The sequence below is a fragment of the Drosophila innubila genome, chromosome X (assembly GCF_004354385.1).
Source record: "Drosophila innubila isolate TH190305 chromosome X, UK_Dinn_1.0, whole genome shotgun sequence".
In the NCBI taxonomy this organism is placed as follows: Eukaryota; Metazoa; Arthropoda; class Insecta; order Diptera; family Drosophilidae; genus Drosophila; species Drosophila innubila.
Window position 1 is genome coordinate 19,342,705 of NC_047626.1, and position 11,103 is coordinate 19,353,807.

Consider the following 11,103-nt stretch of genomic DNA (forward strand, 5'->3'; position numbering starts at 1 on the left):
CGCGCAAGGCTACCCGCTTTAAACGATGTGGCAGCACTGTTTGCCAAGTCTAGTTAAGTACATTGGTCGAGCTTTGGCTGGCAACGCCGTAACCTGTGACGACAGCAATCAAAATGAAAACATCAAAACTATGCGTTGTTATTGTTGTTGCGGTTGTTGCTCTGTCCGTGTGCCAAAATAAATATATCAATTAGCAGCTGTAGTTAGTTTTGATAAGTGTGTGTTCATTATGCTTAGTCACGGATTCAGTTTCAATACGCAATTGTAATTATGCATGTACATATGTAGTATTTCCTGTGTAATTGAAAATTGAGTCCCAGTGTGGTGCAAAAACAAAGCAGTAGCAGTAGCAGCGCCTCAGTTCCGGACGCAGTAAAAGTTCTTTGTCTGCGCGAACGCGACAGAGGCAGCGACGCGACGCCTACCGCAACAGCGCCTAGGTACATGCGTTGCTGTAAAATTTGCAGTTGTTAGTTGACAGCGACAGAGACAGAGAGGCGCGACGACGGTGACTGCGACTGCGACGTCAACGACAACGACAACTGCGCGCTGTAATAGTTGGAGTTGGTGTGCAGATACATATGTATGTGCATATGTGTTATGTGTATGTGTGCGAGACGAGAAATGCAAGTGCAACTAAACAAAGCAACAGCTTACCACGCGCCATAACAACAACAAGAGGCAAACAGTCAGTCAAATTGAGCGCTGCAACGCAGACGTTCGCGTCGCCAGTAAACAAAAGAAAGCTGGCAAATCTGCAACTGCAACAGGCAACTGGCAACTGGGAATAAACTGACATGAACTGAGGAGGACAAGTGGAGGATTTAAGTGAAAAATTAAGTAAAAAAAATATAAAATCAAAAGACATTTTCAAAATGTCAACTGTGAATGTGAACCAAAAAGAGAGTCCCAGTCGCGATTCGACAGCTTCGACATCGGGACACATCTCAATGATGACTGAGAATACGCTGGAGTCACTTTCAAGGGATTATAGCCTGGCCAGCCTCAATTCAGCTGGCAGCCAGGACGAGTTCTTTCGCTGTCGTGATCATGCGGACAGCGTCTTAAAGCGCATGCAATTATATGTGGACAGTCAGCAGCTGTGCGATGTGGTGCTCATCGCTGGCACCGATGGCAAGCGGTAAGTGGATTACCGATCAGTGCTGCCAAGATAGATTTTTTATATCTACTTTTATATCTATCATTTTTTTTTTTCTAATTGAAGAAATGGGCTTATTGTCAGTTTAAAATATGTATAAGGATTATAGGCAAAAATGCCAGATTCAGAGGCTAACAATTCCGAAGCTCAGATCTTGGAGTAAATTATATACGAAAGATAAAATAAGAGAAATGTCATAAATAAATATAAAGTTACTTTTTTTAAGATAGCTATTTTCAGCTTTTATATTTATTTTTTTTTAAGCTTTCCACCAGTAAATTACAATATAACAAAACTTAAAATGACTTTCAAATTAGTAAGAACTTAAAATTAAAGGAGGACTTTAATGCTTATGCTTAATATCTTAAATCCACAGATTTTAATAACGAACTATTTATGTATGTACATAAGTTTTCAAATGTAGGACATCAACATACAGTGCCTCCCAGCTTATTTGATCAATAACATTTTTATCTATGCTCTGTTTTCATTGCTTAATTTAGATACAATATGTACATATTAAAAATGAAAGAAGAATATTTAACTTACATAAGTAATATTCACTTTTCATCGGAAAACATCGATGCCGCGATGGTTGTTTACATCCCTAAAGTGGACACACAAAACAGACAAAGAATGGAAAGTTGTTGGAATACGCAAAAGCAATTCTTTTTCTTTCATTTGGCTCCCCCTTTTCGTACCCCTTTAACCTATTGGACTCATTAGCAATTCACCATCCGGTATAAGATCTCCCGCCTCGCCATCGTCTGACCTTCACTTTAGCGCAGTTCACTTGGTTCTTTGTGTCGCATTTGTACACCAGTTTCCCCAGTCTCCAACAGCCGCGACAGTGACGGTGACGGTGACGACGACGGCGACGGCGACAGTGACAGAGCCAAACACCAACAAGAGCAACAGTCGAAGCAGCAACGCAATTCCAGCATTAAACACAACGCGACACACTAATTGCGTTTACTGTATGCACGCTCTCTTCTGCTCTCACGCTCTCCCGTTTGCCAATTTATCGGCTGAGAGCAGCAAAAGATAGCGGAAGCGAGAGAACGATAGTTTGCAATATATGGCGTATGATTGATGTGCTGCTCTGCACAGTGGATATTGGATAATAAACTTTATAGTGTTTTCTAAATTTTACCGTGCCCCTTTCTTTCCCCATCACACCCACAGATATTAAGATTTTTTACTATCATCAATCATCCCATTTAATTTAATTGAGATCGGTTAAATATAACGCTAGTGTTAGCTGTTTTAAGCTTACAAGCAATTCAAAGGTCTAAAATTTAAATGCAGTGAAAAAAAAAAACAAAAACAAATCAAATTCATAAATAAAGACAATACACTTATGTACATTTAAATTGAGTAACGGATATTCTAATTTATAATAATTGTCATTCTATCAAAGTTTCTGGCAATTCGATCGAAGGTCACGAACGGTTCAAAATTTTAAAATGTAGTATTGTTGTTGAATTGACTGATTCGTTATTATTAGACATTTTCCAAAAACCCCCTAGCAACCAATGTCAAAATATTTCTTAAAATTTATTGAATAACATTTAAGTAACTTTTTAATTGTAAATAACATAAATTTTAAATAAATCTATTTATTTAGTGAAATATTTAATTATTAATAATTTCGTTGAAATTTAAATTAAATATATGTCAGTAACTTTGAAAATTTGTATGAAAATTGAAATATTTGGATATGTTAGGTACAGCGACATGTCGTTTGGTTGTCTTTAAAATCTCTTGAGTGAAGCTGCTCAGGAAGAGAGAGCGAAAAAAGTCAATTTATAAGTGTAATCTACACTTAGAGAATCCGGAGTAAAGCCATTTTCGTTGGCCTGCTTGGATTTTAGATTAAATTAATAAAGAAATAAAAAAACATAGTTTATGAATGAAACCTGTATACTTATCAAACTGCTAAGCCATTTGCAAAACTAAATGATTTCTTTTTGTATATTATCAATATTTATTATATGTATGTATATATGTATGTATATTCCCATCTTTTTCCGTAGTGTGCCCGCTCATCGTTTGGTGCTATCTGCGTCGAGTGCGTATTTCTCGGCCATGTTTACGGGATCGCTGCGCGAGACCAAGGAGCATGAGGTGACACTGGGCGAGGTGAATGGGGATGCACTGCAGCTATTAGTGCAATACTGCTATACAGGATTCATAGAGCTGCGCGAGGATACTGTGGAAACGCTGCTTGCCACAGCCTGTCTGTTGCAGCTAAATTCGGTGGTAAATGCATGCTGCAATTTCCTCGCCCGCCAGCTGCATCCATCCAACTGCCTGGGCTTTGCCTTCTTTGCGGAACAACAGAGCTGCACGACGTTGTTGCGATTGGCGCAGGCATATACTTGCCAGTATTTTATGCAGGTCTGCCAGAACCAGGAGTTCTTCCAGCTAAATGCCGATCAACTGGGCAAGCTGCTGTGCAGCGATGATCTCAATGTACCATCCGAGCAGGATGTCTTTCACAGTCTGATGTCCTGGGTGCGTCATGATGCACCCAATCGAGAGCAACACATTGCCGAGCTGCTGGCTCTCGTTCGTCTGCCATTGCTGCAGCCGGCATTCATCATGGATCACGTGGAGAGCGTCTGCAGCTCCAATGAGTGCCAACAACTGGTGATGGAGGCCTTCAAATGGCATCTCATGCCCGAGCGACGATCACGCACCGAGCGTACAACGCCTCGCAAATCGACAGTTGGACGATTGCTGGCCGTGGGCGGCATGGATGCCCACAAGGGGGCCATCTGCATTGAAAGCTACTGCCCGCGTCTCGATAAGTGGACTTCCTGGAAGCATATGACCGGTCGTCGCTTGCAATTTGGCGCTGCTGTTATGGAGGATAAATTGATTTTGGTGGGCGGACGCGATGGTCTCAAGACATTGAACACCGTGGAGAGCTTGGACTTAAATTCGATGACCTGGGCGCCATTGAATCCCATGGCAACGCCGCGACATGGTCTAGGCGTCGCAGTGCTCGAAGGACCACTCTATGCGGTCGGTGGACATGATGGCTGGAGTTACCTGAACACTGTTGAGCGGTAAAATAACATGACAAATGATACATATGAAGCAAATGGAATTAATTGTATTGTTATCATTGCAGCTGGGATCCTATCACACGCACCTGGAGCTATGTGGCGCCCATGTCATCAATGCGTTCAACTGCTGGCGTCGCGGTGATGGGCGGTCGCCTCTATGCGGTGGGTGGACGCGATGGATCCGTTTGTCACAGCACCATCGAGTGCTACGATCCGCATACCAACAAATGGAGTCTTCTTGCTCCAATGAATAAACCTCGTGGCGGCGTTGCCGTAAGTATCGCCAGCGTCATGTGAATCCTTGACATTTAAAGAACTCTTTATCTGAATATACAACTACTGCAGGTGACTGTGGCAAATGGTTTTCTCTACGCCTTGGGCGGACACAACTGTCCTGCCAGTAATCCCATGGTCTGTCGCACCGATACAGTTGAACGTTATGATCCTGTCAGCAATACGTGGACTCTGGTATATATATGATATAATATAACCGTCGCGACGGTGAAAATATTCAAGTATCCAGTGGCGCAAATTTACAGTATAGAAATATTGAGTACAATCAATATTACTTTTTGCAGGCAGTTTACCTTTGAAAACTTTATTACTTGAAATGGCAAAAGTACGCAAAAATGACAAAATTTATTTATTGATAATTTACTTTTTAATAAGTGTAATCAAAGTTCAAGGCAGTCTGCCTAAAAAGTAGATTAAAATTGTAAAATTGTATGAGCTGATAAAATGCAGATGCTATACAACTTAATATATTATCGACAGGCTAGTAAACAGACTTGAAATGCATTTGCTATATGCCAAAGTTGAAAAAAATTCATTTTTTATTTCATCCTACATTTAATCATCATTTATATTTAGATATAGGATATTTTCTTATATCAAAATGATTCGGATACCTAAAATTCAAGTTTTCATATGATTTCGGCAAGATATTCATTAGTTTGAAGTAGTGCGCCACTGGGTACTGATACCTTATTTTTCTCTCTCTCTCTCTATCTTTCTTTCTCTGCCTCTGGCTGTCTCACTGTTTATACTTTATCTTTGATAGATTTGCTCGCTGACTGTGGGACGTGATGCAATTGGTTGTGCTCTGCTTGGTGATCGTTTGATTGTTGTTGGCGGATACGATGGCCATCAAGCATTGAAGACTGTTGAGGAATATGATCCGGTGCGCAATGGATGGAATGAACTGGCGCCCATGTCACAGGCACGTGCTGGGGCGTGTGTTGTTGCCATACCGAATGTTATACCGCCAGCGGCTCCACAACCGCCGGCTAGTGCTACAGTTTAGTTACACTTCAATTATTGTTGTTGTTGCTGTTGTTGTTGTAGTTGTATATGAGCTGTTGTACTGCTAAATGCACTATGACCACTGCTGCTGCTACTATTCCTATTACCTACTACCTATAAACCAACATACACACATACAAAAGACATACATATGTATTACCAAACAATGACGCGACTCGCGTTTGTGTTCTGGCCAATTGTGGCCTAGTTTGGTCTGATCTGATCTGGTCTGGTTTGGCATCTGTTGGTACTTGGTACACATACACCACACCCAAATTTACAACACACATCCGCTGTTGCTCTGCTAAAAAGTAATCTCATGCCTAGTGATAAAATATAAACGAAAAAGGAAAAGACAATTGCTCAAGCGCCTGCCCAGTGACCAAGTAACCAGCGAGAAATGCATGCTGCGAGGCTTTTCAAACTCATTCCCAACAAACTAATTCGTTTTTATATTTATATTTATATGTGTATTGTATTTTGATATTATTTTGCTTTTTAGTCTCATTTGATATATGTAAGCATCTCTCATTTTTAATCCATCACATTTCATTCCAACTCTTATTCGTACACTCCAAGTATTTATGAACTTTTTTACATTTTTAATACATAAATAATTTTAAAAAAAATATATAAAAAACGCGAAATTTGAGTTTTAAATGGTTAAAATTAGGTAAACAAATTATTACCGAACATGAAAAAAGCTTTTTGCAAATTTGCATATTCCGAAACTTGACTATTAAAAACTTTAAAGAATAAAAACTGAGTGTACAAGTAAATGTTGGTCTAACTGTAAGTCACTTTCATTCATTAAATAAGTACTACATATGGTATGCATGTCTTATACTTCATACTATATGTACATATATGACGATGCATGTTCTACTTGGTGACAGTTCACCCACACACACTCACACTACCAGTGATCATTTGTATGCTATATAAGACTGTGACCGAATCCCAAATGATCCAACAATTTATTAAGCTCAAGTGCATGCCATGTGAAGTGTACGACAAAAGCATTGTTAACTGCATACAGTGATCAATGATGTCTTCTTACATACAAATTGAAATTGAATTCATTTATTACCTTCCGTATGACACCTAATGCTGATTAATATGCATATTTGCTATACTTATTCATATTAAAAAAAAAAAAACGCTCCATTTTACTTCAATTTAATCTGCTTACAATATAAATTCGTTAATACAATATATAATACCTTTTTTTTTATGTGAAAATTTGTAAACCAATAAAACAAAAATTGCTGTACGAAGACATTTTTGTTCCACTATACATACAAAAAAATACAATCACACAACTTTCATGATGTATAACATGCATATACATTTATCCTTCATAGATTTATATATTTCATAGATAGTGCAAATTTACAAAAGTATCACTCACCCAAGAAGCAACTTTGATTATCGATTATGAATAATTTTCAGCCTTGGCTGCTTATTTTGCACTCTCTCTATAATTTGCATTTAATTTGATGCGTACAAATGTATATGTATACATATGATTACAAGCATTTATTTCTAATTGTTTATTATTATTTTCTTTCTTTTTCCTCTTTTTTTCAACGTTTTTTTCTTACTGCATTTGCGCGCATTTTTGTAGAAAAAGAAGAAGTGGAAGCCAGTTAGATTGGATCCAATCTGCTATAGGCGTCGTAGATCCGTCGAATTTGTCGACTACTATCATATGTAATTGTGAAAACTATAAATATTTAAGAAAACAAAAAAAGTAAAATGAAAAGATATGAAACAGACGAAAACCTACACAAATGGTAACTTTTTAAAAATATTACGTATTATTTTCTACAATCATATATTTATATTTTTACACAATCAAAACAAACATACACTACGCATAAATGTATACACTGAATATGTATTTTTTGTAATAAAATATATTCTTTATTTAGACGTTGCAAAATGCAACAACATAAAAATAAAGTTGTAACAATTTTATTGCCAATTCTTTTTCGATAAAATGATTGGTATTTTTGTTTAATGATGGTTATATTCCTATTTACTTTCGTAAGCAATTGATTATGAGACTGACTGATAAAACAATGGCCAATTTTCATGGATTTTGTCAAGTGTGAGTGAGTTCCCCGTATTTTTTAACGGCTGATATTTGTATGTGCTACAGCTCTTTTGGTATTTTGTATCGAGAATTTAGTACCATCAATATATAAAAAATAGTCTATAAATTATATTTAAGCATTTGCTTTAATTTTAAGCTTAATATTTTAGTACATAACTACAATTAAAAACTTTTTTTGCTTGCTAAAAATACTCCCCTATGTTTTCTTTGCTTTTACGATGAAAAATAGCATGGCACTATCGATAAAGTAAATTTGTCATCGAATGGGATCCCAAACAAATTTGAGGTATCGATAGCGCCATCGATAGTTTTGCAGCTCTATTGGGCATTATTGACATTGAATTACATTGCAACTACAATTAAATTAAATTCAAATCCAATTAGCAACCATAGGGACTGACGAGGTTGACCCAGTTGGCATCATGGATGCGGAGCAGCTGAAACGGCTTGAGCGCAAGGAAACAGCTCACATCCCCGACATACTGAGCGAGTTTAATACAAAGGTAAAAAACCCACTCACCACCCACTAGATTTTTGTTGTTGTGACTAATTATATTTGTTGATTGCGGGTGATTGTGGCAACGCCCGCAGAATGCAGATCTGCTGGTCTTCGATAGCTTCCATACGGACAACCAGTGGCATGACCTCTGGCTGGCCATATTTGGCATTCTCGATGATGCGACGATGGCAACGCTGCATTCCCAATGCCTGAACACTGTGCGCATCTTGACCCGCGACGAGTTTAGCCTGCAGACGCACTACATCGAACAGGAGCTGAGCACGCTGCTCTCCCTGGCCCGTATTGATGCCAGCAGCATCGAGGTGGACTTGGATGAGGAGCTGAGTGATGCACAGGCGAACATCACGGCGGAGGCATTGAAATGCCTGTGTAATCTGGTTTATCAGAGTGCCGATTGTCGGCGTCAGTGCTTGCGGCAACATTCCCTCGATGCGATTGTGAAGCGTTTGGCCACCGACTCTTCCATGCACAACTATCCAAGTACTTTGGAATACTACGACTTGAAGTTGCTGTTTCTACTCACGGCACTGGAGCCAACTGCACGTACGCGCCTCCAAATTGATCTCAACGGTCTGATTTACATGACCAAGTGGCTGGACGACAAGTTGGCCGAGTCTGCCACTGTCACCAGTGACGAGCAGCTGAACATTATCTGTGAGCTGCTCAAGGTAATGTTCACGGTGACCAGTGCTCCGGATAAGAGTCCAAACGAGTACGAAATCCAAAGTCTCCATTTAACGGGCGTCTTGCGAGAGTTGCTGTTGCGTTTTGGATGCCTATCCACGGAACGAGAACGCGCCGTTGTAACGCATGCCATCAATTTGCTGACCAACATTTCCGGTAGCTGCCTCTCCGAGCTCACGCTCAAGTGCAGCAATGAAACTGAAACGGAGTCCGTACCGAGTGCAGCTACCGAGTGCATTGCTGGCGCCGCACAGTCTCCGGGCAAATGTTGTGCCGTATGCTTTGAGAAGCGTAACGTGCGCTGTCTGGAGGTGCTGCTGGAGTATCTGCGTGGTGGACTGGCCCAGCAGGAGACGGAGGCTAGCTCCCATGAGCTGCTGTCGCCAGTGCTGACCGTGTTGGTGAAATGTGCGCGCAGCAATCGAATTATGCGTCATTATTTGCGCAAGGAGATACTGCCGCCACTAAAGGATGTCAGCCAGCGTCCAGAGATTGGCCATGAGCTGCGCAATCATTTGTGCCGCTTCCTAACGCTCCCCGCCATGATACTACGCGACTTGGCCGCCGAACTGCTGTTTGTGCTGTGCAAAGAGGATGTCGGTCGCATGATCAAATACACGGGCTACGGCAATGCGGCGGGTTTGTTTGCAAAACGTGGCGTGCTCGACTGTCGACGCATCGAGGGTGCCGACTATTCGTCGGACAGCGAGGACAGTGACACGGAGGAGTACAAACAGCAACAGCAGAGCTTCAATCCAGTGCTGGGCTGTGTGGAGCAGCCCAAACGTAATCCACTCGAAGGCATGTCCGAAGAGCAAAAGGAATACGAGGCACTGCAACTAGTCAATCTGTTGGAGCAACTGCGCAAGGATGGCATCGTGCAGCCGGCGTTAATTGATAAGGATGGCAAACCACAGCCGTTGGAACATATTCTCCAATTGCAGGAGGAGTTGCCGCAACAGCAACTTGAGCAGAAGCGCAAAACTTAAACCTCGGATCGATCGCATCGATCGCAAAACGTTCAACATGCAAAACAATCGTTTGGGGTCTTCCATTTTGTGGCAGCAACGGACGCGTCTCCCACGCTGCAAAGTGTCAGACAGACAGTCACACTTAATAAATGGATCACTGCAACACTTTTATATACAACAAAAAAAAAAAAAATTAAAATGCGGCCGGAAAAAAACTTTTATAAGCAAATCCCCGTTGCCGTTTTCAATCTAATAGAAAAATTTAACTAAGTTTTTGGTGTACTCGTATAAGTATTAAGTATTTAGTGCGTATAATTCCATTATACATTTATCTAGGTAGAGAATAAAAAGTCGTTACTTTTTAACTCAATTTATCAATGTATTTAGGTGTATGTATGTATGTACATTTATAATATCCTTCATCGTACATTTATTAATTTAACGCTTACGTTTAACAACCAAAAATTAAACTATAATCAGTTCCAAGAATTTAAAACATTCGCTTTATATGTGTTAACTACATCATTTTATTGATCTTATAATCGAACGAAGCTATTTTCAAATTTTCATTTTGTATGCATACATTAAAACCTATATAGAGCTTTATTGTGTTCAATCTTGATAGTCAGTGGGCTGGTCTAGCTGCCCATCGAATTGCAATTAAACAATACAAATACATATATAAAAATGTATTTACCATATATATATATACTATATACAGAAACACACAAACACACACATAAATGTATTTCTAGTTGTTGAAACTATCTACATGCTATATGCTTAATAATAAAAATTCTCAGTGAACATCTTGCAAAATCACCAAGTCTTTTCTATAGGCTATAATGGCGATTAATCTAACCCGATATATAAGGTCTGATATTTATTCTACACAATTCTATAGTAAGTAAATTGAAAACAAAAATTAATACTATATTTAAATCAGAATCATACCCGCTTTGTTTATTTTTATACAAATTCTTGATTGGCATTTTTGCTTATTAATTGGGCATTTATATCGTCAACAGATTAATTATATTTAAACTTTTCAATATTGTACTGTAGATTATTGAACTTCAAGTGGATTGTCGATTTTTACTGAACAAACATTGAATTATTATTGAAACTTCACTTAACATCAGAGAAGTTTTTGCTGATAGTGGTTTACAAAAAATTCAATTCCGTTTTTTTTTTTTTGGGACACAAACAGAAATTAATTAAGTACTTAAAAAAAAACGTACAAAAATAATTTGGAGCATTTTTAATACTTAAAT

The 11,103-nt window shown here is 39.1% G+C and overlaps 2 protein-coding genes across 2 annotated transcripts; both read left to right on the top strand.

Annotated features, from left to right (window-relative positions):
- Nucleotides 1-87: 87 nt before the first annotated feature.
- LOC117789480 (kelch-like protein 5) lies at nucleotides 88-7,288 on the top strand. The gene is made up of 6 exons (XM_034628513.1): nucleotides 88-1,141; nucleotides 3,196-4,233; nucleotides 4,299-4,506; nucleotides 4,579-4,701; nucleotides 5,294-5,530; nucleotides 7,163-7,288. The coding sequence occupies exons 1-6, from the start codon at nucleotides 876-878 to the stop codon at nucleotides 7,250-7,252; spliced, it is 1,962 nt and encodes a 653-aa protein (XP_034484404.1). The 5' UTR covers nucleotides 88-875; the 3' UTR covers nucleotides 7,253-7,288.
- Nucleotides 7,289-7,970: 682 nt separating this feature from the next.
- LOC117793510 (synembryn) lies at nucleotides 7,971-10,648 on the top strand. Its single transcript, XM_034633830.1, has 2 exons — nucleotides 7,971-8,157; nucleotides 8,246-10,648. The coding sequence occupies exons 1-2, from the start codon at nucleotides 8,077-8,079 to the stop codon at nucleotides 9,845-9,847; spliced, it is 1,683 nt and encodes a 560-aa protein (XP_034489721.1). The 5' UTR covers nucleotides 7,971-8,076; the 3' UTR covers nucleotides 9,848-10,648.
- Nucleotides 10,649-11,103: the final 455 nt, after the last annotated feature.

Excerpts from the sequence above, each read along its gene's own strand:
- LOC117789480 (XM_034628513.1), top strand. The coding sequence starts at position 876 with ATGTCAACTGTGAATGTGAACCAAAAAGAGAGTCCCAGTCGCGATTCG. Across the intron at positions 1,142-3,195 it reads GCTGGCACCGATGGCAAGCG|TGTGCCCGCTCATCGTTTGG; the intron begins GTAAGTGGATTA and ends CTTTTTCCGTAG. Across the intron at positions 4,702-5,293 it reads TCAGCAATACGTGGACTCTG|ATTTGCTCGCTGACTGTGGG; the intron begins GTATATATATGA and ends TATCTTTGATAG.
- LOC117793510 (XM_034633830.1), top strand. The coding sequence starts at position 8,077 with ATGGATGCGGAGCAGCTGAAACGGCTTGAGCGCAAGGAAACAGCTCAC. Across the intron at positions 8,158-8,245 it reads TGAGCGAGTTTAATACAAAG|AATGCAGATCTGCTGGTCTT; the intron begins GTAAAAAACCCA and ends CAACGCCCGCAG.